General features: G+C 35.3%; 1 protein-coding gene across 2 annotated transcripts; it reads left to right on the top strand.

The window, feature by feature from the left end:
* Positions 1-3632: 3632 nt before the first annotated feature.
* Positions 3633-26814, top strand: LOC140167181 (uncharacterized). Of its 2 annotated transcripts, none has more exons than XM_072190550.1 (5): positions 3633-3735; positions 6572-7569; positions 21505-21753; positions 24900-25028; positions 26669-26814. In XM_072190550.1, the coding sequence occupies exons 2-5, from the start codon at positions 6799-6801 to the stop codon at positions 26810-26812; spliced, it is 1293 nt and encodes a 430-aa protein (XP_072046651.1). In that variant the 5' UTR covers positions 3633-3735; positions 6572-6798; the 3' UTR covers positions 26813-26814. The 2 variants fall into 2 exon arrangements, with proteins under 2 accessions (XP_072046651.1, XP_072046647.1); XM_072190546.1 differs by having other exon boundaries at positions 24897-25028.
* Positions 26815-27782: the final 968 nt, after the last annotated feature.

Raw genomic sequence — 27782 nt, 5'->3', positions numbered from 1 at the left:
AGTTTCAAAGTCATTCAATGAATGTAATGTATGAATGTTGTAATGTATAGCTGTCCTTGTTTAATACGTTGCAGCATGGTAGGCATCTTATCAAGATCAAGATAGTGATAGTGACTTAACAATTAACATGCTTATCTTACCAAGGTCTTATCTATCTGCATGTAATTGAAAATATGTGTATTTGTTTTAAGGATGAAAGAACTTGCATGGAAATTAGAACAAATTACTATACAAGCTGTATCAAAAGTTTGGTACCCAGCAGTTTTGATATTTTGTCAACACTTAAATAACATTATGTTAAAATATTTGCACCTAGCAAACACAGAAATATTCTTACAATGTTTTTTACAAAACGTTTTAATAACATTTAAATGTCGGATTATATAAAGGTCGTGAAAACATTATAAAACGTTATTTAAAATATTTTGGGCAAACATTTTTTGCAAAAAAATTTTCAACCCCAAAATAACATTCTGTTTAGAATGATTTGTACCAAGTTTTCACAAATGTTTTTGGAATGTTATTAAAACGTTTTTATACCCTTTATATAACCCGACATTTAAATGTTTTCTGTAAAACATTTGTGTTTGCTGTGCAGTAAATTACCAACAAATGTTATTTAATGTTATGAAAACGTTTTATACTCTTAATGTACCCTTTATATAACCGACATTTAAACGTTTTCTGACAACCTTTTATAAACTTTTGCGAATGATGTCGAAAACGTTTTGTTTGCTGGGTAGCTACTTTTATGAAGAATGAATGTTCTGACACCAACATTGTCTGATGTTTCATATTTTGAACCTTAATTAATACAAACATTAGAGTTTGCTAGTAATGGAAAAAAAAAATCCCACGGCCGACCGACCCAATTTTGACAATTCATTTGAGAGCAAGCAAATATTTGTTTTTATTGGCCTAATATCAAACAAGGCAGTGACTATGTAAACATGAACATGGCCATGTTTTTGTGGCGCCCTCTACGGAGGGGCCACATATAGGCATGTACTTTGTGAAATCTTCTAATTTCAGTCTTGCTAGATTTACTCCTTAATTGTTTTGCTAAAATTATGCCCAGCTCAGAAATAAAACCACAATATGCTAGGATTTTATTTTATTATTGTTTTCTGATATGCACGGAATAAAATGATGTGTGTATATTCTTTGTTTAAAATACAAAATTAATGGACTTATAAAAACACCAAATAACCCGTGACCTTTGTATGGTTTAAACCAGTTTACCGCCTCTTAGAACCCGATAGACGGTGACATTTGACCATTCTAATTATGTATGTTTTGAACATGTTTGCACATGAACTAGTTGTTTACAGTGTGAAGAATCTACAACATGCTTATCTATCAGGGCACAGTTCTTTAACCCCAATACATTTGTGCATTCATTGAATGACCTTTGAAAATGTGAGTACAAAAACTCATACTTTGCAAATTAAGGTCAAATTTTGCACTATGATTGTTTAATTGAGGTTATTGATAATATAGTGATTGCACACAGTGCACCTAATCCTTAAACAAACACCAATTAATTATAGTTGACCAACACAACCACTGACCAAACATGAAATCACTAATGGTTTATGTGCTTGAATACAGCTCAGTATCTTTGTGGTGACTATCTCTGATAAAAAACAAAACATTAATTAACGAAAATCAACCCTGGTCAGCAGAGAAAGGAATAAATTTGGAAGACATGACTGTGTTGAAGGTCAGAAGTTTATTTGCAAAAATAATATTTATTGTAATATGCCTAACTGCTGGGATGGGTTCCTAGCAAGGTAAAGTGAAAGAAACCCCAATGGCTATTTTGTCTGTTTAAAATAGAGTTCTATGGCCGACTTAAAGTCATAATTATGACGTAATTTTGTTATTTATTAATTAATTTGTAGCAGAATTAATAACATAAAAATGGGCTGTGCCCGTTTCATGAAGAATAACGATCGATCTTACCCTTGATTTAACAGGCCTGTCAATTTCTTGGTATTGTTTGATATGAAAGGAGGGTATGATTGTTTTGTATATTAGTTTAAGTATTTCCTAGCCTCTCTTAGCCACATGGTTGGCTACAAAAGACACAGAGTAGCCTATACCTTATAAACTGGCATGAGTGCGCCGACCCCAAGTTTTCAACATTTCAGGATTGTTTCTGGACGGAGGTCGGGTGAAAAACGAAATTACGTTTACATGACTTTGTCGAAATTCGTCGTGTGACAAGAATGAGTGTATAGATGACTAGCGGGAAGCTTACTTATTTGTGTCTTCTAGTTATCCATCATATACCCTAGGCCCTGATAACGAAATTCAACAATATTCAATATCCAAAGCAATCATCCTCACTACAACGGCCCCAAAAACAGAACTCCCACCCACATAATCGCAAATTGACACGAAAGCTTCATTCCATGAAGCATTTCTCTCGTATTTGATCATCTTCTACTCTTCCCTAAAAAAATCATTATAATACCAAATCTAATCACCATGGAATTCACCATATCCCGTCCAGCTCACATTGGGCGCCACATTCCTTTTTAAAGGAATTTTTATTCAAACTAAAATTCTACACACTAAAAATAAAAAGTGCCAAAAATGGTCCACCAAATCACGTCAATTAAGTCTTCTGAGGGAGGACATCCCCCTAAAACAACCACCTGCTGCGTAATGAATTAACAAGTGCCCATGTTTGGGGGGCCATGTTTGTTTCTACTTTTTTTTTATTCGACATTTGCCAATGTAGGCCTATGTTTAACGCAATTTATAGGTCTACACTGTCCACGAAAGGCTTCACAAAATAATGCATAACTTTTACAAACTAAGATTTTACACACTAATAGGCCTAGTGCCAAAATGGCCCACTAAATTGCTTCAGTATTAATTTTGCAAAAGAAATTCCACCCCTTGCCCATGCACTGAACAGTCAGGCTAGGTCTTGCAGGCCTCTTGCAGCAAAATCCTGGAAAATCTAGGGACCGTTCACAAACACTTGTTAGGGGGCTGATAAAAAAGGGGCCCCTGAAAATGTTGACCCTCCTAAGGGGGGGGGGCCTGAAAAAATGACCACAAATTTTCCTGGAAAAATTAAGTTGATGCTTTTCTATGGGGTTGACCCATAATTTTCATGTCAAAAAGGGGGGCCCTGAAATTTTGGAGGTCTGTAAAGGGGGGCCGAAAATTTTTCGCGATGAAATTTTGTTGCATCAGCCCCCCTCCCTTACAAGTGTTTGTGAACGGTCCCCTAGTGAAAAGCAGAAATCCTAACACAACAGGGCAAAAATACCCTGGGCAGAAACAGGTACATAACAGCCCTGGGACACAGAACAAAGCGGAAAGGAAAGAGCCCTCTATATTTATATTGTTGAAGTTTTAGGAAAATAAAAAAGAGGGCGTTTACAACTTGACTAATTGACTTGTTTTTATTTTCAGAAAAAAGTATTTAAAATAATACAATCTATTGTACACGAAAATAAATGTGTAACATTTTAACGACAAAAAACATAGCAATAAACCATTGTATAATATAAACAATAGTTTCATGCTTCTATTTAATTGATTATTCAAATTTAATAATGAAAGAAAGTTATCACAACATAACGATCTAGAAACATTTCCGTGAATGGTTGTAAATTTTGTAAACACAAGCGTAATGTGTATTTAGTGTGTAATAAGTAACTAGATTCTCATCGAAATTATTGGAAAGTGATTGATTAAAGCAGTATTTTGAAGGTAAGACAATGATCTTTTGTTTATTCAAAAGGTCACTGGGGGTTATTAGATGACACAGAGTGTTCAGAACTCACAAACAACGACCAACCAAGACAAGTATACCATTATTTGGTGAAAGTTCAGTATATCGGAAGCACACGTTTACGTTACACGTTTAGAATAACAGGTAGGCATTTATTTATTGAAACAGAACTACCTACCACTACCAGTTGAGTACCACGTACCACTAGTATTCAGTACGGTATCGTACGTAGGATGGTAGTGTACCGCTTACTTCATTCCTCGTACCAGTCCTTGAATATCGAGTTACTACATCAGAAACAAAATTGGGTCGATTGCATGACAGTTGTCAGTTGAGTTGTAGTAACTACAAATTTCGAACGTGTGAGGACTTGTGATAGCCACATACACGTCATACAGTCTGGTTTGAAACTAATTTTATACACATGCGCGATGGAGTTCTTATGCCCCTGTCATACTTGCATGTTGCTCGAGAACTCTAGCCAAGAATTTGCTCACCGATAGCTTCACATTCTAGGCTAGAGACCTTTGCATTCAAAATCTAGTCGGATCCGCTGAAGCATGACACCGTGTAAAGCAATGGAAGGTCAGAAGTAAACACAGCCGATCACGATAGGCGATTGCATCAAAAATGTTGCTAAAATTACACTTCAGCAAAATTTTTGACTGTCCAAAATACTCAAATCTTGCTCAAAAGATACAGTTGACTCATCGAAATAACTTTCATTCAAATTTCAACATTAACAGAATAAATAACCACCGGTGTTAAAAATTGCACCGCTGACCGACCGAAAAACCATAGTAAAGTACTCTAGCATCGAATGCGTAACTATCGTGTGCAAATTCGAAGCTAGAGTTCTCGAGCAATTGCATGCGGCAAGTGTAGGTACCGTATGCCAGAACACAATACGGTACATATTTACATAGAAATTTAAAAGAACAGGTAGGTCAAGGAAACCTACATAAATATGTTGTCTATACTTCACTTGACCCAAATATATGATTTTTTATGGTGATGAGACACTCGCACATGGAATTTTAGAGGGATTTTGATTGCAGTTCCACATAGAAAAGCTGCTATCATCATGAGACTAAGATCTAGAAACACCACCGAAATGCAAAATTGTTAGCTGAAATCTTTTTGATGAAAGTCAATCTTTGACAAGATGTAACTTTGCTACAGAAAGTGATATGACAAAAAGGTTTTCAGTTTTGGCTTTCTTTACTCGAGGGCTTTAATTAGATATAAAATGATGCAGTTTGATGGCAAATTTGAATTTACCTGGCATACCTAGCAAGTGGTATTTAACATATGATCAGCCAATCGTAAGCCTTGTTATAAATAGCTGGACTGTTCATGTGTCATGCACAGAGGAGGAAGAAACAGAGCGCGTACAACCAGTCAAAGTCCCTGTGTATTGTATGGTGTAAGTTCTCGCATATTCATGAGGGCCGATTGTTTGATTGTGCCGTGTCTAACTATCACGCCAGCGCTTTTGCAATTACGCGATAGACCGTGTAAATACGCGGTAATTGCATAGCAATCTCGCCTGTCGCATTTCATGGAACAATCGGCCCTCATTATCGGGTGATGCTGAGACTTTGACTGGTTGTACGGGCTCTGTTTCTTTCTCCTCTGTGGTGTCATGCCAATCAGCGGCAAGCGGCATGAAAGTATCAAACCATAAACAAGTTAAAACAACTTTTCCAGAAAATAGGGTTTGAAGAAATGCCAATTTGAAATCATGTTGTGTAAATCAGACATTCATCATGTTTTGTAAATGAAATTTCTGTAGGAAACTAAATAGATTTTATTTTTATATACCGTATAAAGAAATAAATACATATATATACTTAATATTGCGGGCAAACTGAAAACAATAAGTACAAAACTATACGTCACTATGGAAAACAGACACGCAATACAGTTGTCTACTCTGAAGTACAAAGTGACAACGCATGCGTATACAGCCCGTAAACAGTGCGCAGTTATGCGTCTCTGCTGCAGGTATGCGTGCCTTCAAAGTCGGCACAATATGTGCGTCCGCGTCGCTACTTTGTACTTCAGAGTAGACTGACTGTATGGCGTTACTTTTTGTCGGCTTCATTCCATAGTGGCGTATAGATCCGATACATGACATAGTAGCGAGGTATACGCCACTATGAAATGCAATGTGTTTCATTTTTGCTGATATTTCTTAATTACAAAATGTGTATAAAAAGTGGCGTATGGCCGATTTGCCACTATGGAAAACACAAAATTTCACTTTGTAACTATATGCCACATTTAATTAATTAATTACTAATTAATTAGCTAATTTTGCCTGATGAAATTTAGAAAATGAAAGAGAACATTAAAAAAATGTGTGCCAATTTAAAAAAAAAATGACCAAAAATCACTATATACGCCACTATGGAATGCAGCCAATGAAGTGTGCAAAATTCAGTAAAAGTTTGATATTAAATTTGCATTTTTGGACTGTAAATAGCATTTTGATCCTTTATTTTGTTTCAATCAAATCTTTAATTACGCCCAAAAAAAAAAAGAGAAAGTCTGTCTCAGACACCTGCGGGCATTGCTGTGTGAACTCCAATTTAGCGCTTAGAGCTACGTGTTGGCCGTAATATTCTTTTTTTTCTTTCCTTTTTTTTGTTGCCATGTTTAATTTTTTTAGATATTTTCAGTATCGTATCGCGATCCAATTTTGTCTTTATTTTGCAGCTTGGTGGTTGTTTTTTTTGTACACAATTTTGCCATGATTGTAAAAGAGATAAAAAAAACCCTTACCATATTGTCTCATTTTCTCTTTCACAGAATCGGATTCTTGACCAAGGTGCTTCATTCATAATCCAAGGAAATATCTATTTATAATGTTGATTTTGAACCATCCCTTCTGTGTAATTCTGTGTCACAATGTCAAAAATTAAGAAAATGGCAGAGAGATAAAAAACCTGTTTCTGGTTTATTAAGCTGCCACAGAGTGGATTAAAAAAAATATAATGTACTAATGTTATAATGAGTGAATAAACTTCATCACAACAATGTCTTCCAGTGACAGAGCAGTAAAACCCAAGACTAGCATAGGCTCCACGGGTGCTTCCAGCAGAGGAGGAGCTAGAGCCAGCACGAGTCGATCCGGTAGCACACCTAGTCGATCAGGTGCTACAAATCGCCCAGATGTGTCACCTGGAACTAAAAAAGTCATCCAGTCGGCAACGCTGAAAAAACAGATGGAACGATTAAAACGAAATATTGAGAAGGAAAAGATAAGAAAAGGTGGCACAAGTATACCAAAAAGTACTGAGAGAGATAGGCCATTAGCCAAACAAGTAAATAATTCCAAATCGAAATCTTCTACTGTAGATAATAAATCTACTCCAAAAAGTTATTCAGGGAAATCTATATCAAGGATCAACTCAAAGTCAGATGTGAAACAAAATAATAGTCCTGCTCTTAGAGGCGTGCCAACACGAAGAGCAAGGATAGTTAACTCAACACCAAATGGATCATCTGGAAAAAATACTCCAAGTAAACTATTGGGTCAAAGTTCATCAGAGTATTTGTTGTCTCCAATTGCAAGAACAGAGTCACAAACTCATAGTGATAATGAACATCAAGGAGTTGCTATGGAAACTAATAGTCAAACCAAATTAACCAAACAAGATAGAGTGAATTCTGATGATCAGATGGGACGTTCAAGGAATAGTTCTGATTTAGATACAGATGGGGATAACATCTTGGCAGCAGCATTGGCACGTCTGGGGGAAAGAACTAGAGAGACAGAAGAGGAACAACAGCTTCACAAAAATAAGGTAAGTTATTTCCATGGTTATTTGAGGAATGTAAGTTTATTGCCACTCGATTTTACCAAGAAAATGAGTGATTTCTCTGTTGATATCAGCAATAAGACTAGAGAAAAAACGGCAATGTATATCCGTTACCTCCAATTACAAAATATTGAATTCAACATTTACGTGTGTATATGCACATATGTTCTCAAAATCAAGAGAAACTTACAACGCATTGTAAAATCCATTTCATGCAAATGACTTGCGGTCGGTACCGTTCATAAGTAATACGGATTTCTTACAGGGACTCTTCATAAAGTCTAGTAAAAGGGTATTCATCATGTTCATGAACTGTTACTTGAGTTACAAAGGGTTAATTAAAAGTAATTCCTGCTTATTAGGTACTTTTAAGTACAATATTGTTGACAACTTTTGCTTGTGAATTATGAAAATGAAAACATTTAATTAATTGATTGCATTGTTAAAGGTGTGTGACCCAATTGACGGCCTCATCTCCCTGTTTGACCCCATCAAAATTATTATGGTATCTGAAGAAAGCTCACATTTTTCTCATATTTAATTTATTACCATTCTGTAGGGCTAGGCCATTGTGATACAACAGAACATGTTGCTAAGTTTCTAATACATGTACTCTTCTAACTGCTGGGTAATTGGACTCAAAGCTTGGAATCAGAAAAAAATCACCATATTATAACAAAAAATGTTCCACCCATCTTTATTTATTTATTGTTGACATTGACTGATGATTATTCTAGTTCTTTTCAATTACACATAGGATTATATTTTATGTGACGAGATATATTGTACTTCTGTACAGAAATCCACTCAAATATCAGACCTCTGTTGCAACTAAATACAGCTCATTTCAATGTTTGAAATAAGCTGGTATGTGTACTAAATTTAGCAAGGCTGCTGTACATTTGTTGTTTGCCTATAAAATAATTCATATTTGATCAAGGGCATGGTGCAGTGATGCAGTAAAACATGTTATAGCATAAACATTGCAACATAGACCCTGTTCACATTAGGAAATTGTCTTCTTTCGACGAACCTCGAACGAAGATTAAAAATTGTTTTTTCCTAATGTGTACGCACTTTTCTTCATTCGACGAAGATTAAAATTGCTTCGTTCAACAAAGCTAAAAAGGTTATTTCGATGAAGGAATACTTCGTTCGACGAAGCTAATTTTGTAATGTGTACGCTCGCTTCGTTCAACGAAGGCAAGTGATCATGTGACAAGTGGCCTTCGCCGGCTTTAATAATAGCCGGGCGTTAATAGCTTCGTTCGAGCTTTGTTAATTTTCATGAAATGTGTACAGTACAATGTCTTCGTTCGGTCTTCATTCAGCGTAATGTGTACGTATGCTTAATTAATTAATCAAAATTAACTTATCTTCGTCGAATGAAGAAATTTTCTAATGTGAACAGGGTCATAGGTCTGAGTTCAAAATGTAATAAAAGTTCTAGTTTTTGCTATTAAAAGCGCAAAATGTAATAAAAGTTCTAGTTTTTGCTATAAAACTAAGTGCATTTGTTTTTAATTGCATACTAGTGTACTTGACTATGCTGTGGTCGCAACAGATGGTCCTTGAAAAGCATGCTTGTTTGTCATTGTGGTCTGTTAGACTAAATTAGTCTCAGTCCCAGCCGGTTTGTGCTCCTTCGTCACTAAACAAACCATCTGGCCACAAGCTCTTAAGTACGTCTTTTTTGATTGGCCCAAACTGAACCCAAAATTTATTTGGGTTGATGCGGCTGTCAAGGAAGGGTTGATTGGCAACTATGTGGTAATGTATAAATCAACACAATGCATGCGAGTGTACGTGCTGTCGCACCTCAGGCATGAAAGGGGACATCAGACGATTGGCGCCTCATTGGCCGCTGCCCTACATGTATATAATCAATTGCAGTAAACCTTTGACGAGCACATATTTTAAGCATACATCACGCATTTACTGTTTTGGACGCACTTGTCTCTGATTTGCTGCTGAGGTGATCTGCTGTTGCTGAATGGAAATTTATGAATTGACTGTGCGCCATACAGCATTATACGTGTTGTTAGCTCTGAATTTAATTTGCAACATCACGGAAGTCGCGCTCATCAAAGGTTTACTGCAAAATAGTATAGTCTGGTCCTATTGTAACTTGCAGTTTTCAAGTTTAGCTCCGAAACTAGGCGGTACATGTATGTTATGAGAGTAACCTTTACACAAATGTATGACAAGTCACATCCTAATTTCACAGTCACATGGTTCCATACACAATTGACCTTTTTGGTAAATCCCATAAGCCTTTGCGAGTACACCTGAGATGTCATCACGCTGATACGCACATACATAGTTACTGCGCATTGCAAAGCACACAGATATTGAACAAAGTGGAGTGAGCGTTCATTTGCCAGTCTGTAATGAGGCTGTAACAAGGGCAGCAGAAATCACCTTGAAGGAGGAAATATCTAAATTTGTCACATTTTTGAAACTCTTGTTTTCATTCAAATTCATACAGCTTGGTGGAATAGTCACATAAAGTCAAAAAGTAGCAGTTTCTCTGGTTTCCAACCTTGAATAACAAGTAATTTAGAGCCTACATTTGTATAACTTCTTTTTTTTCCAAATTTTGTAAAAAAAAGTGTGTTTTTCGGGTACATTGAGCGGTGAATTTTGACCCAGGTAGGCCAAAGACGGGCGGGAACTCGGGTACCCGGGAATTGGTGAGAGCCTTGCCCTTAATAAAATGAAAAAATAATTATTCAAACTCAAATTTGATTCAAAGGCAAATATGAAGTGCTAACGATGTGACAGGCTGTGTATATTTCAAGTGTAGAATACAAATTATATTTCATGGAATTGCTTTATCCTAGCAGCACGTAATTATTGCAATTTGTAAAGTAAATAAATAAATCAAAATATTCTTCTTTTTGGTATATACAGATTTCCCAAAGCCCTAAAGCATTTACCTAGCTTGCTGTTGTTATGGTGATTGAGATGAACCTATATATGACCTGGAGATAGTTTGATGTTATCATGGCAACTATCATGAACTCATGTGACCTTTTGTATCAGGGTCCAAATAATATTTTGGTAGTTTGGTAGAACTATGGTATGTGTCAATGTGTACATTATGTGTATACATAGTGGTCTAACTTAGGCTTATGGTGATGTTTTGTGGGACTGACATCCCCAAGTACAATATGAACAGGTTTAAGATGGCATAAATCTAGCATGATAAATTGATATTCTTTTTTATATTCAGATATTTAAATTCATTCATTCATTTTGTTCTGACTGACTGACTGACTGACTCACTGACTCACTGACTCACTGACTGACTCACTCACTCACTAACTCACTCTCCTTTTTTCAAAGTCTCAATTACAGTAAGCCAAAAAATTAAGGTACCAGTTGTGTTCACCCCTGTATATCCTATATAAAGAGAAATGTGTCAAAATTAAAACAAACAGCCAATACCTGTACTCTTTAGCTCTGATTTAAGACCTCATTTGTTGAAATTGGTTGAAAATTAAAGAAACGGTGGTCTAAAACCTAATAAAGAAACGAAATCAAAAGTTGCACTTGCGTGTTCTAATCAATGAAAGCACAACGCTAATTTTAATGTGTTTAAAATCAATGGAAGCACGGCGCTGGTTCTCTTGTTCGTGAACGCATTGTGTGCAAATCAATAGGGCACGCAATGTAGCAAACTGCAACTTTTACATTGGCATCTTCCTTGGGTTTTTGGATCGTCATATCTTTATTTCTTGAACAATTTCAACAAACGAGGTCTTAAATTCGAGCTAAAAGATGCAGCTATTGACTGCTGGTTCCAATTATGACATATCTGTCTTTGTTTGGGATATATGCAAGGGGTGAACATAACTGGTACCTTAATTTTTTGGCTTACTGTATTTAGATTTCATTTTCAAATTATATTGAAAAGCACAGGAATTTACAGGAAACTCAAGCAGTGCTTGTAACAGGCTTTGATATTTTTCAAACAATGAATTGCAAATAAATAACATAATAACTACATGTAGGAACAGATGATGAAATATGAAATAAATAGATCTATAGATAATAAAATAAATAAATTTGTGAAATTATATATTTGATCTGATAGTAAGGTTATTTATGAATCTATTTTTAATATAAATGTTAATTTAGTAAAATTGTGTACATTCAAATTTAGTTGATCAGAAATACATTTGTTGGAATAACAAATTTTGATAATAATTTGGTTCCCATTTTCCCACTGTTGATAACAAGATCCAATTTATTTCATTTTGAAAAATTAATAAAGTAGCACTACATTGTACGTATTTTATGTACACAAATCACACATTTATTGCTACTGCAGGTGTGGGTGTACACTCAGGCAGCATATTGTCATCTATAGGGTGGGTCAAGGTGGGTGTGTCTCGATGACATTGTATTCAATTTAGTATACATGACAAGTGATATGGGGATTGAGTCAGACTTTGGCTTTTACACAGATTTTGTACAATTTGGCCAAATTTGGCAAGAGAATTCTGATTTCATTTTGGCAAAATTAAAATTCTGTAATCAAGCACATGTGACTGTCACATACTGACAATTGGTGATTATTATCTTTGCTAAAAAAGGGTCAAAATTGTCAACATTGTCCAATTTCCGCATGGTCTATATGAAGCAAGGGAAGAGTACAAAATGAATGTAATATTGTAATTATTAAATACAATTTCTAACAAATATCTATATTTTGTTCTCAAAGTATTAGTATTTTATTGATACATTCCAAGTTTCATTTGGAGCCAAACTGAGGAGGTAAAAAGAAAAAGGGTATTTCATTATAGCACGAAATCATGAATGCATGTACTCATTGTTCTGTGATTGTAATTGGCTGATTCAGTCTTTTAATCACAAGATTTATGCTTGAGATATATTTTAAAATCTCAAATTTTTGTCACAAATACAACACCTTTAGTAGTTTAGTTTTATAATAGGCCTGTTTTTTCAGGGTATTTACTAGATCATCTACATGACATATATTCCAACCGTGTAAAGATCAGAAAGATTACAATTTTGAGGCAAAAAATTCCACCTGTCATGAAAGGCTTTTAGTTTTATTATATTATTTGGTTGCTCTACACTGAAACATGCTTGAGTCCTGTTGGGACAGACATACAATGCTTTTAAAAGCAATGCTTTAAATAACAAATCTGTTTATCTACAAACATGATGAATCTATTCAATGAATCATTAATTTTGTACGATAGGAGAGGGGATTGAGGAACAGAATCAAACGTTTCTCTTTTCTAGCCTCTTACCTTTAGATATATATAATAGTATTGGGTTATATAATTTCAATATTATTTTGTTAAACTTCAAAATAGGTTTTGGTGTACATATATGTGCCTTTTCGTGCAATTTCTTACTCCTAACTGAACCTCATGATCTAGATTATAGATAGCAACCTATTTGATGCCCAGAATCTATACAGTAGTGAAATGAAATGAATATAACATGCTCAGAGGGTGTGCGCGTCAGCTGTAGAAACAGATGGCACCATCACCACAGTCAAGATGACATACAGCGCAATCCCTCAGGATCCACAGGGTAATGAACTGTAAAAGGACTTCATCATCACTATGTGTATTTTAGGTACTGCAATTAACTCCCATAAAATGTAAAATGTCGATGACAGAGAGTACTTTAGGACGTAGATGTAGATTTCAGTACTTAAGTTAAAAGGGCATTTCGTGATCCACAGCATCATCTCCCCACTTTTCTCAACAAAAAAAAGTTCAGATTTATATACCACTGGGAACCTCTGGCTACATATTGTTTATGTACAAAAAAAAAATTTCTTGCAGATTTATTCGTTTAGCAAAAATATTGTGAAATTTGAATTACGTTCTGTTACACCAGAATGAAATTACAACACATTGTCTATGGAGCAGTGTAATACACATAATCATGCATAACTCGGAAATGCATAATCAGAATCAACTGATATTTTGGGAATAAGCTTTTTTGTGGATATTTACTGAAAAATGTCACAAAAAGAGGATGCAATGATCACAAAATACTCCTACATTACATTTTGACACCAATTATATCAACTAGTTGTAAGGATGCTCCTATACTACCATATGACATTATAAAATGACACATGATAATAAGACACACTGACTGACCTTATTATCATGATTATGACCAGGTTAATTGGGCAAGTCCAAAATGTCAAGATTGCCGCTTAGATGAGACAGCCCTGTAGGATGTGATTAACTCAACCCAATATCTTATCAGTTTTCATTTACCATCAAAGGTGTAAATATTAACTACTGCTGGTTTAATTTGTAGCATGGACGCCCCCAATCTACTACGGTCCACATTTTGTCTCTTTTTTTTTCACGGCAGTGAAATGATGCCACTTGCCCCCACATCTCATATGCACAGTTTATCCCTTACATATCCTGTGTCATGAATAGGTATTGTAGCCCACCAACCCTGTGGTTAAGAGGCTAGACAGGCCTGATAGGGACAGGTACCTAAATGGGTAGGGTATTTGCATTGCATCTATCCCCTAAAAATCAGTCAATGCAATCATTAATTCATGCATATCGAAACAAGGATTGAAAAAATAGTTTTGTAAAAATAGTATAAAAACATTGCAAGTGTGCTCTAAATATGGTCTCATTTCCAATAATAATTTCCAATAGCAAGCTGAAGTTTACCTACCACCATTCAACCAAAATAACTCAAAAGTTCAGTTTTGGACTTGGAGTAGGACTTTTTGTAACCAACAGATACAAAGGTCATTCTATTAGTGTACAAGTTTAAAATAGGCATACCCAGTCGTCCACATGGAGGGCGTTTTGCTAAGCAACGTAGTTCTCGAGCAAAAATCTTGAGGAAATACACCGTGTGAACTGTCTCACGGATTCAAATCCCCAAGTTTACTCTCAAATTTATCCCCAAGCAATTTAGTGGATTTCATTATTCCCCCTCCCCCCCGACTCGAGTGGTCACGAATGCTACCGCTGTGTGAACGATACATTTTGGATTTCTTGCGTGTTGAGCTTAACCTATGACCTTGGTGTAAGTATATTTGGTGTGCCACTAGATGGATCACAGGAAGATTCTGGTTGTAATTCCAGAGCTGATGTCATCAGGCATTGCAAAACTAGAGGATTCCAGGCTTCAATTGAGTCGTGGGGACACTTGGGGATTTACTTAGGAGTGACGAGTCGCATTTCTTGAGCACGCTGATCCTCGAGAATTCTATGTCCATCTGAACACAACTTTTATGTAATTGGTGGTCAAAGGAAGTATAATTGGAGAAGTCCTTAAATATTTGAGGGAGAATATCACTGTAAAAAATAGAAGGAAACAACACTAACAAAAAAGAAAGAGAATGAAAAAATAAAAATAAATGTGCACTAAAAATCCAATGCAAGTTTATCTGATCACTAGTGATCAGTGGATGTGAAAAAGATCCATTGAAATCAATGGATCATTGTAGCATTCAGTCAATTATCTGCTCACACATGATATATTATGTCTCATATTTAGTGCATCTTCCTGTCTATCTATACAATGTGATGTGGTATGTTGATTTATTGATGGTCAATAGACAAAATAGACTAATTCGCTTGGATCATTCATATTGATTTATGTGCCTATTATTAGTCTAAATTTACACCAGCCATTTTTACAGGTGTATCGATATAGAAACAGATACACACTTGCAACAATTTTGAACTTTCTTACAGAGGGGAGACTTTTGCACAAAATTTTCATGAATTTCAAATGTATGCTAGAGTTAAAATATTCACAGCGATGTTTGTTTATGAGTTCAAAAGTTTGTCCAGAACAGTGGTGGTACAAAGCTGCAGAGTTTTGCTGCCCAGTTGTCCATCTTCTGTCCCCTCATAGGCTTAGAAGGGCCAAGGTTTTCCAAACCATTTCTACCCTAGGCAACCTGTGAGTTTCCTAGCCATAGTATCTGCCCTGATCCAGAAAACTGTATACCTGAAAAGTTGCATTTGATGATTACAAGGAAATTGATTCCAGTCATAGATCTGTAGTGTCATCACATTTGTATGGAGTGTCATGTTATGATATTGGAATTGCCTGTAACATAAATTGCTGTGTATATAATGCTGTTATGGGTTGTTGCCTACGGCTAGATGGCTAAATCCCATGTGTGTCTCTAGCTCTTAGTAAATAATGTGGACTTGCAAACCTCAGATGTGAGATACTGGATGGAGTCAATTTGTGGACAGGGGTATGCTTGATTTTTGGTTTCAAGAAGTATGTTTTATACTTGCACCACTTTAAAAAAGGAAAGTGCTTGAAGGACTGAAATATTTTGAATGTGAGTTCTTGGGAATTACAGCTCAACTCCAGCACTATTAATGTTAAATTTGCATACAGACGAATAATTTGTTTTTTCATGTTACACTTTCAAGTTTTTCAATGTTTTTGAAAGCATCGGAATGTCACTGTCAATTTACTTGTCATGCTGCCCTCTATAAGAACAATTAAATAATTATCAGCTATGCTATCCTGTTGTATTTGTCTTTAAGATCAACAAAGAGATAATTTCATTCATCAAAAACTAGCACAGAATTATAAATTGTGCATATGTTTATTTGTGTTGTAGGTTTACACAAAAACTGACATTTTAAAAACAAACAAAAATATTACTTAACTGTTGCTGTCATTGTTGCAGGGCAAGAAACTTGAAAAAAAAAACACCCTTTACCCTGCTGCTATCTTCTGAAGATAACCCATGTTAAAGGTGCAGATAACTTTCCTTTTTGAGGACTTTCAAAATGGAATTTCTTGAAATTAGTAAACCTTGCAAGTTACATACAAACAAACACCAGCTACAGTATGTATGTACAAATTAGACTCTAGCCTTTTTACTTTTCTGCTATCTTCTGAAGACAGGAACTTCAGATACACAGTATATTACATACATACACTTACTGAGGTTATGTTAATTCTTTGCATAAAAATGATTGTTGAACTTAGACATTTAAATGTACAGTGTTCTTTGTTATCTTCTGAAGACAGCAAGTGAAAGATGCAGGTTCACATATATACACCAATTGTATGTTGAGTGCACATTACATGATAGTTTTCATTTTTTTTTTTTGAAATTTAAATTTAATTGCAAGCAGTGTTGATGACCTTAGCAGCAAAGTAATGTTGATAAAATTTGAATTTTAATCATTTTGTTTACTATCTTTGGAAGAATATTCTCTTTTTGACTTTGATCATAATCAGAGAAAAGGAGGCTCTGTGATTCCATCCATATAATCATGACATAGTTCACTGCTACTTACACTACAGCTCAGTGTATCTTATAAACGCAGAATGATGACTGGGATCAGCCATGGTTATTGGCAAGTGATATGATATTGACATCCATATCATAGTGTCATAGTAGGATGTGTTGATTGTATTTATGTGTAAGATTAAGATGTGGTGTTATGACAGCAGAATGCATAGATCTCGCACTGATGTGATGGAGTTGCGGACTATGCATGAAATTGCAATGCTATTTTCAAAGGAAAATTGTAACATGGTTGTTTAATCCTCAAACAGTCAAAATATGATGATAGTGGTGATGTTGATAATGATGACAATGATGATGACATGATGATAATGACAGACAAAAAATGATGTGGACAATGATGAGAGTGATGTTGAAGATGATGATGATGATGATGATGACAACAATGATGAAGATGATGTTTAATTATGATTAGAATTTTGATGTACATGTAGATATGTTTAATGATAACTTGTAATGATTGTAGGAATAATGACAACTGTATTCCAAATAAAACATTTGTTGTTAATTGCTAATTAGTTTTCACATTTTACTTAACATAAATAGCTAATTGCTAATTATTTTTCACATTTTCTTTACATAACATAAATAGCAATTCATGAATTGCTGATTATTTTTCATATTTTCTTTACATGACATTAATAGCTACACAATATGACACACTCTGTTGTTTGCAAGTGACATAATTAGTCCAAAAATGTTTAATGATAATATGTTATGATTTCAGGAATTATGCCAACTGAAAAAAAAAAAAAAAATCATTTGCTAATTGCTGATTATTTTTCATATTTTCTTTACATAACATTAATAGCTACACAATATGACACACTCTGTTGTTTGCAAGTGACATAATTAGTGCAGTACAAATATTTGTGATAAGCGTTTCTTATCTGATAATGAGTGATTAAAACCCCCTCAATTTACCATGCTAGAAATATTGCCATCATATTTTCAATAACAAAGAACTAGTAAGAAAATTTCATATCGGCAATGATTGATCTCTCGTACACACACACGTGGTAATAAAATTATTTGTCCTAGGGCTTTCAGCATTATAGCAGTTCAAATAAGACTTGCCTGTCAGAACCTACGAAGCTCCATATTGAGGCTTCCGGTTAAAGTCTGTATGACTCTACTCAAGGCTGTTAAACCTACATGCACAGACATAACTCCACACTTCATTTTAAAATGATGATGCTTGGCTGAATTTAGGAGTCGATACCCATCATGTTTGCAGGATTTTTGGATAAAGTGGAAGGCGTCATTGGGAGAAGTTCATCAGATGGATCCGAACATCAGGCAAGTGGTTGCCATAGCAACCAAGTGTTTACGAGCTAGAAATTGTTGGTGTCTACTGATGAACAGGAGTAGTTGTAGACATAGCGATGATAGCGTACAATCTTGACTATGGCAGTTTTCGTAAATTTTGATATAAATGTGTATTACATATTATAGGCCCTGAGACGAATATAACTAATTCGTCTCGGATAGGCCTACATTGTATGCATTGAGCATTTGTGACATGAATGATTTCATCATTTTACAGAGAAGTCACCATAGTGGTCAATATTTAAAGGAAGCAGCAATCAGCTGATGACTTTCATATCTTTCATAATGATGCACCCTTATAGTCATACATGAAGGCTTTTACATGTGCAATGCCTAAGTATGTGTAAAGGTGTAGAAAGGTGAGAATGATTGAGAGTTATGCCAATAAATATGAATAGCAACAATAGGATGATGGCCTACAAATTCATATTTGCACCTGCTTAATAGTCTCCCAAAGACAGGAGGGAAATGGTTAATGATGTTGGGTTGTTTAGAACTCTGAGTATATTGCATCGAGATAAAGTCCATAATTTGTGAAATGTTTTTGATTTGAAGAATAAGACTTGCTGTATGAAAAATGTACAATGTAGCACCAACCAGTGGTGGTGCAGAAGCATTAAAATCTATATGTTGTGCTGGTTCTATTGGGGCATTTGCACGAAGTACGCAAAAAATGTCATTTTCAGACTATTTTTGCTCTAAATGAAGGTACATGTAAATAGTCAATTTACTGTGCATGTATAAAGCCAGTGCGTAATAGTACTCGGTCATTTGAGGTGCATATACAGTGTGCAATCATGTATATAGAGGAATCCAATTTTACACATTCCTACACTTCAATGGCAGCCATTGGTGGGTCCCCGTCTGGTCCATCCCACCTGAAATGTGAAATGATGTGGCCTTGGTGGGGATTTTAAACTGCATTCTATCACCTGTGTTATTCACACAGACAAAAGAATGATGAAAGGACCCAGTAATGGCCGAATTGAATCCTGACCATTGACTTGGCTCATAGGATTCAAAGGAAGAAGACATGTTTTCATACCCTTTCTTACTCTTTCATCACATGAATAATCCTGTGTGGATTAATTTTGTTGATTTCACACCGTAATCATCTTCATGGTGTTTTATTTTGGTTCAGTAATGATAGTAATATAAAATAATAATTGTCTAAATGTATGTCATCATCAAGCCATCTGTGGTCATGCTATTTTGGTTGAGTTTTGTTGCCATGTTACAATTAATGGTTCACTACCATGTTCTGATAAATAATACTATAGGTTTGAGTATAGGCCTTCAAAAACAGTCCAAACTAAAAATAGGCTCTTTAGATATATTGTATATAAATTCAAATGCTGAAAATGCCCTGACGACTTACTTTTTAAAGCCACTAATTAAGAAGTAAATAATAATAATAATAATAATAATAATAACAAGGGTGAAAGTGCCAATAAAATAACTTCTGAAAGCTGTTCGCATTATTTGGACACATACAGTATACATATTATTTGAACTTCAATTGAAGACTCAAATACCCCAAGCGCATAAATTGAAATAATATCTGCATTGAAAAATAAGTACATTTGCTTGAAATTGTGTATGATTGTTATGGCAGCAATTATCACACATATATGTAACACAGACCCTGAGAAAGAAAATGAAAGAACTAAACAAAACTCCTGATTTATACATATGTAAGTCTAAATTTAGCTTTATTTATTAAAGTAAATTACATTTAATGTTTGCTATACCAACATAGAATTGATCATATTACATACGGAAAGAGAGTTGGATTGTTCAGTGTGTATAATTGCTTCATGTTGTATGCAATTATAAAACCCTGAATACCAACCAGCTATTGTCTCCTACTATGTCTGCTATTTACACAATGCCAGTCACAGCTGCTGTCATATGGAATGGTTCATAATTCTATCTCTGATAGAGGTCATAATCATACATAGCCTCAACATGGAGTATATTCTGTGGCATGTCTGAAATTGAAATAGTTTTAATTGATGATACAAGTTATTAACTAGATGATGAATCATTAATTAAAGATAAGTGGATTGCGAGCAGTTGTGTAGTTGTACTGTGTTCACAGTACTCAATAACATTCCTAAGATGCTACTTGATGTGTTAGACGTATGATGAGTTCAAGAAGACATAGGCGGTGGAAGCAGGGGGACGCAGGGTCAGGGCCCCCTTAAATGTTTAGGTGGTTGTCTGAACTCTCCCTAAAATCATAATAGAAGAAAAATTAAAGCAATAATTGCCCTCTGCATAAGCCCATGAAGTACCAAAATACACCTATTTGGGGCTTAAATAGTCTGAAATTGACATTTTTCTGGACTGTGCTTCACGCACGCAAAAGATAAGCCCCAGTCAAACTGGAACAGAACATGCTTGTTGTTTGTAAGTCTATAGGCTCTAACATTTTATTAGGCAATCACAAAAATATTTGCCATTGCCTAATAAAGTTCAAATAAAGTTCAAGTAAAGTTTAATAAGGTTTTCTTAAGGGCTCATATTGAAATTCCCTTACACAGGAAGGTGTGCGCCATCCTGCAACTTTCCTGTGCTAGCCTTCTTTTGTTAAAATCCTGGGCAGGGTGTATCACTGATGCATATAATCCATTGGTTTTATGACCGAGCTTTCCTGAGGTGCGCTTAGCGAGGGGAATCCTGCCTTCTTTCTGTGTGAAAACATGGTAGGGTATTTCAATATGAGCCCTAAAAGAATTTACTTACTCCCTGCTATTCAGTTTTGATGAATAAAATAACAAAGCATTTTCTACAAAACATTAGCAAAACATGTAAACTTTAACTGATTTCGCCATATAAATCATGTTTTTAGTAAGCATAATTTATTTGTTTTTATACAATTTTATTTGTAAAGTGCCTACTGTAGGAAGTAGTTGATCTAATTTGTAATCTTAAGCCTGCCAGGGTTTCTTTGAGAATCATCTATTGAAAATATTATACTCAGTTTTCTTCATGACTACAAATACAGCAACATTTACCTGTATGAATTAAAAATATACCCTTCTCTAGATCTGGACCTCTTCATATAAACCTTTCTCATCTTTGCAGTATTCCTCTATGTATTGAAGGTGCAATAAGTAAACTCCCACCGGTGCCTAGAGCATTGAATGAGCCATTGGAAATCCTAATCCAACACAACACGTAAAAGTCTTTTCTGAAATATGTTGCCAAGTTGCAAAAAAACCCAAAAAACTTTTCATATTTCCTTTTTCTTTTCCTTTCAGACGACTCAACCAACTACTGCAAAGAATAATGACAATGCAACTAATGACTCCGATATTAATGGTGCTAATTTACATATTCATGAGAATGGAGATGATATTGAAGATGTGAATAAACATGAGGCTGAAGTTGAAGGTGCTGAAGAGAAAGAGAGCCAAAGATCATTGACAAATGAAAAAGAGCAATTAAAGAAACAGATTGAAGACCAACAAGAGAAGATAGAAACATTAGAGGGAGAAAATGAAATATTGGTAAGTAGTGTTTGAGACAAAATATTCATAGTTTAGCACAGTAATAACATTTAACCAGTCCGCTTCGGACCAGGCAGTACCCAGGCAACATAAGCCTCTGTAGTTTTTCCGAATTTGGCAGACTAAGCCCTAAATTGTGGCTGGACGCGGCGAATGAGCCGTAAACTCGGCAAACTTCATTTCGAGCTACAGGTGAAGATATATGTAAATCTCGTATTTTGGCGAAGTTGAGATTTTTGCAGATTTGAAATGTTTAAGCTTTCTTCTAAACACATACAAAGTTTTATTTTAAAGAAATAAGTGGAAATATGAAATAATCTACATTTTCTGAGGCCCATCTGATGAATGGTGATTTTGCTTCCCTAACTTTGAACGCGCTTTTTCTTGGTTTTGCGTTTTGATTCATGGCAACCTATAACAAGCCATAACTTCGCTTCTGATTGTCATATGAAGTTCATTGAGGTGTCATTTTAAAATCCCTGAAACATGCTCTTTGCAAATATGTTAAAAAGTACAAATGACCAGAGGGGGACTTTACGGCTTATTCGAGGTGTCCAGGCACAATTGTTCATGGTGACTTAATTACAGATCAGGGGAAATTTTTACACACGAGATATATCTAATTTGACAATTTTTCACCGGGCGAAAAAAATTTCACCTGGAAGAAAATAATGTAAATAACAAAACAATAAGGTTTTTTTAATTTGGTTTCAATATGCAAATTATCTTTATTTTAATTAAAATTGATGAAAAAATACCACTGATTGTATATCCATTGATAGTATTATATACTTCTTTACTCTAAACCAAGAAATAATGGTCTAAAAAGGATACTCTAAAGAAATAGAATGTTGCATTGTGCAGGCAACATGCTGACTGGGTATGAAGTGTTTCCTGGCCAGGCAGTCGGACCAGACTGATAACCATGAAATACCAGGTATCTCGATAACTTGTAAAATCCTGTAACAGTGATGTAAATATTTAGTCACAACTAATCGTGTGTTTATGATTCAACCATGTTTTATTAGGTAATAATTGCAGGCAAGAGAATGAATCTTATATCGCAATGCATTTTATATAGTGTTGATTGACAAGTTGAAATTTATATTGGGTCATCAATTTTGTCACATTATTAATATTTCCATGACATTCACAATACTTGGATAGACATGTAGTCCATCCCTCGAGGCAGTGATTTAGACTTTTTTTATTGTATCATGATAAGGATATAAAACTTAGGGCTCATATTGAAATTCCCTTACACAGGAAGGTGTGCGCCATCCTGCAGCTTTCCTGTGCTAGCCTTCTTTGTTAAAATCCTGGGCAGGGTGTATCACTGATGCATATAATCCATCCGTTTATGACCGAGCTTTCCTGAGGCGCGCGCTTAGCGAGGGGAATCCTGCCTTCTTTCTGTGTAAAAACGTGGTAGGGTATTTCAATATGAGCCCTTAAACAGATGGGAAATGATGCAAGAAATGCAACCAGCACAACAGTTTCCTCCAAAAATGAGCAATTTTTGAGAAAATCACAAAATCTGATTTCGATTTACTGCCTCGAGGAAGGCATACGGAATAAGGTATTTCAATATCAATTCAAACAAATCCAGTCATTTAGAAGTTGCCTTTACACAAAATTTATATCACATGGTTGCATCTAAGCACAAAAATTAAACTGATTCAAAGAAATGAAAAACAAATTCAAAGAAATTATTTAGAAACAAAATCTAACACTAACAAATGCATGTATCATGAAGAAGATGCTCCAAGAAACTTGATGATAAACTCAAGCTTCAGAAGGTTCAGTGATTCTTGATATAAAGACCAAGTTTTCAAGCTGAACTGGGAAGTTTATCTCAGGTTACTCTCAACATGGTCATGAACCAAAGAAGATTTACCTTTCCCAGAATCATTTGCAATATGATACATCACCTCATTTCATCAAATGATACTCCCATTACTTCGCACCAGCTTCCCTTTAATTTTTAGACTGGCTAAACATTGACCGATAGTCAAGAAATAAACTTATTTTGCAAGATACAGATGTACTCTGTTCATTGAGGTACATTTTCGACTCATTGTTGCACTAGATAGTGAATCACTACAGGAAATTAAAATGGAAGAAATGCATTATGGGAAGTGTAAGATATCTTCCCTGGTCATGAACTTTTACTTTCAAAAGTCAGATATGGTATTAACAGGTCACAACATAGTCCCTAGAAATGTCATGCTGTTCCTCAGACATGATTTAAGAAATAATAATAATTTGATTCTATAAAACCAAATCAGTAAATGCCCTCAGTTAGCTAGTGTACTGTGTTATCAGCATCATCATCAATTTGCTGTCTTCAGTAGATAGCATCAGGGACATTGAACTCAAAGTTCAATATTGAGTTCAATAGTACACTACAAAGTTTGTAGTTAGAGCAGGAGGGTGCATAAACAAATGAGCTTCAAAATTTAGTGGCAAGTAATGCCAGCCAAGTAGGGAACATCTTTTCTAGGTAGTTTGAAATTTTCACACCTGTCACTGTCACCATATAACATGCTTCACTTCATTTGTATATTTTATAATATATAAAATAATAATAATATATTCAACTTTAAATGCCTTTGTTAGTTTAGGCCAGCAAAATTAGCCCATTGCCCATGATACCTTTAGTTAGTACACATGTATGTACATATCATTAGCTACATGTAGCTGATAATTTTAAAATAATCAAGTCAATCAAATTGATTTGTTTGCAATTGACAAATAAAAATGAACAATTAAAAGATAAAATGTTATTATTTGCAAACACAAAAGGAGGTACAACCAAAAGCCGAGTCTGTGGATGTTGCTCTCCTTTATGAGTAAGTTAGACAATTAAAACAAAATATGGACAATACAGAGAACTGCATCCTGCAGCCAATAAATTTTAAACAAAATATGGAAGAGGAAACCACATACATGTAGTTATAATGATTATGCATTGGTCACAATTATATTTTAAGTATGTATATGCATGGTGATTTTTATAAATAGGTGCTTCTTATGTTAAATATGCTAATTTGAAAGATCAATCATTTCATTTCATTTAAGTTGCAAAATGCTACCCACTTTGTTTTATTTTGTCATACTGCCCTCACTTTATTTTCACACAGCAGCAACCAAATGCATCATCAGCAACTGACGAGCAGTCATCATCAGATGTTGTCATGGCAACATCATCCACAATACCTGTTGCTACCGCCACCTTGCATGACACCAAAGCACGGACACCCAGTCCTTCCAGGGTATTTGTTTTGTTTATGTTTTATTTTATTTTATAATATAAGTTTTGATTTTTGTATTTTTGATTTTTGTATTTTTGATTTAATTTGCATTGTATTTTGCTCAATTGGATTTTTCTGTTACTCGCCCTTTTCTTTTTGTTTATTTTTTATGACCTTTTGTGTATAAGACAATAAGAGCAATAGCCTGTTTCACATACACATCATGTAGTTCCCCAGCATAGTTTCAAACAGTCAAGGCCTGCCCAATCTGGGGGGGTACTCACATGCATAAGGTATACGGGGATGTGCCGCTCTAGAAGGTTGCTTTTTTTACATGAAAACCCTAAGCATGGGTCCCAATTTGAGAAAAAAATAGCTAAACATGGATCCCGATTTTAGAAAAAAAATAGCTAAACATGGGTCCCGATTTGAACAAAAAATTGTCAAAAACTGTAAAATCAGCCCAAACATGGGTAGGTGTTTCAGAGTTCCAGTGGCACACCTCTGTCAAAATGTAATTTGAGTACCCCCCGGCCCAATCTTAGTGTATCAAATCGAAGTAACACAGCAATATGACCCTGCCCTAAATAGGGCTCTGCTGTTATGTTGCATACAGCTATGATGCACCATACCATATTATTTTCCTACCACATTCTTTCACTATATACAACAAACATAACAGAAAACATAGCATTTTAGCTTTGGTATAAAACTGCCTTATTTTGATCTGTTCCATCAGAAGCATTTCGTGTATACATGTACATTTTACTATGTACACTTTGTTTCACCACAAGTATGGCAGTGAGCACAGAATTAAAACCAGAGAACCAGGACTCGACCGCCATCTTGATACAGGCATGGAGCAAAAATTGGGGGTATTCGGTTTCCCTCGGAACGCGCTTGTGGCATTCATTGTCATGCACGCACGACATGGCACTTGATGCGACATGCACGCGAGTACCAAGACGCTTCAGATGAGACACAGAATTGTTTTCGTTCGTCTCCGCGCGCCGTCGGCAAGGACCCGAATACCCCAAATTTTCTCCCCATAGCTGACGGCGCGATTGTATGTGCCGGTATAGGGAGTCCCGGTTCTCCTTCTCTAATTCTGTGCTAGTGACATATAAGTGCTTTTATACTCTTTTGTACCGCAAACATGCTGACAAACTGTCCTTGTCTGTGCGTGTATACTCTATGCGGTTCTAGGTTAGCGTGCACAATTTGATACTGTGTCCAGTGTACACACACGTACCTACATCAAAACTAATTGAGGTGAAACAAAGTACTGGAAGATCCATTTTGGAAGAGCCAGTGAATGGGCTGATAAATGAGATTGCGGTTGTTTCATGGGACATTAGATCAGGAGTTCTCAATTGCTCGCAAGCCAAACTCATATCAAAGACCTGTGTTCGATGGCCTTTCTTTGCTATGTTTACTCATCTTCTCTGGTTTACTGTACATCCCAGAGTTCAAAGGCCAACTGCAATTGGTTAGCGGGCTGAATCTGGCCTACGGGCTACCAATTGAGAACCCCTGCATTAGACTAACTAGTCTAATATGATCTATAATAGTACTTGTCTAATGGTAATTGTTCTTTTTCTAAAGACTGGGTATACGATGTTCAAACGCTCAAAGTTTAAGATGTTTTAATTCCCCAACAGCGTGTTAGGAATGAAGAGTTGGTCACTGAGGCTAAATCAAGAGAAGAACGTATGCAGCAACGCAACGCTGAACTGTCAGCAATGGCAAGGAGACTGGAAGAGAAGTCTAAGCTACTACAGAAACAACATAATAACAAGGTATGATAACTGCCCTCTATAGGTAGACTAGTTAGTAGATCTGCTGTTGGGAACTTTAAACACTCAATTGGCTACTGAAAAGCAAGAAAAGATTGGATGTATAAAATATTATGGCTAGCAAGGATTGACCAATTTTTTGATTCATGTGAATATCTGATTTATTATAGGACTATATAACAAATTAAAATTATTTTATTTATGACAATTTGATGCAGTAAAAAAGATAATTGTTTTTACTGTACTGTATCTTAATTTTTGTGGGAGTTTTTTTCTTAGTGCATATGGCCTTCCAAGCTAGTTATATCAAAGTTTTCACGATTTAAGTGAACTGTGAAAGCTAAAAAGGGAAAGAAACTAAAATAATAATAAAGTACTTGAAAAGGTAATTAACCCAAAGATTTTTTACAGTATCAGGGAGAGTCAAGTACCTATCATTCAGCATGTCACATTGCCATAACAGAGTGGGTTAAATTGAATGTAACTGTTAACAGTTGGTTTCACCCATTGAATACCCAAGTGCTACAATCAATTGCTTGGTGATCAATGTCATGTAACATTAATCATTGCCCATTGTCATATGACAAACCTTAAATAGTCTCCTCCTGAATCAATCAAATAATGTTTGAGGATCCATCAATAGCCAATCCATCCAAAGAGATGTAGAAGGTTAAGGTATACCGCACCAGTGTCAACCATTATCATCATTGGGGAAATATTTGGCTGCATTAATACTTAACAGGAAAGTTCAAGCTTTATTTAAGCACAGGATTTTATTTTAGAGGTGCTGATGTTCTCATTCAAAACTATAGCAGTAAGCTAAATTTTTTGAAACAATGCAAAACTAAGAAAAGTTATGATTCAGTGATGGTTATGTATGAAACACTGGTAGAGGGAAATTTAAGTTTCTCCTGCAAAATATTCAGTAACTTCTGGTTGCCATCAACTGTTGGTTTTTGCATGATAAGAAAGAAAGAAC

Source organism: Amphiura filiformis, chromosome 1 (genome assembly GCF_039555335.1).
Source record: "Amphiura filiformis chromosome 1, Afil_fr2py, whole genome shotgun sequence".
NCBI lineage: Eukaryota > Metazoa > Echinodermata > Ophiuroidea > Amphilepidida > Amphiuridae > Amphiura > Amphiura filiformis.
This window is presented reverse-complemented; position numbering and strand designations above follow the sequence as displayed.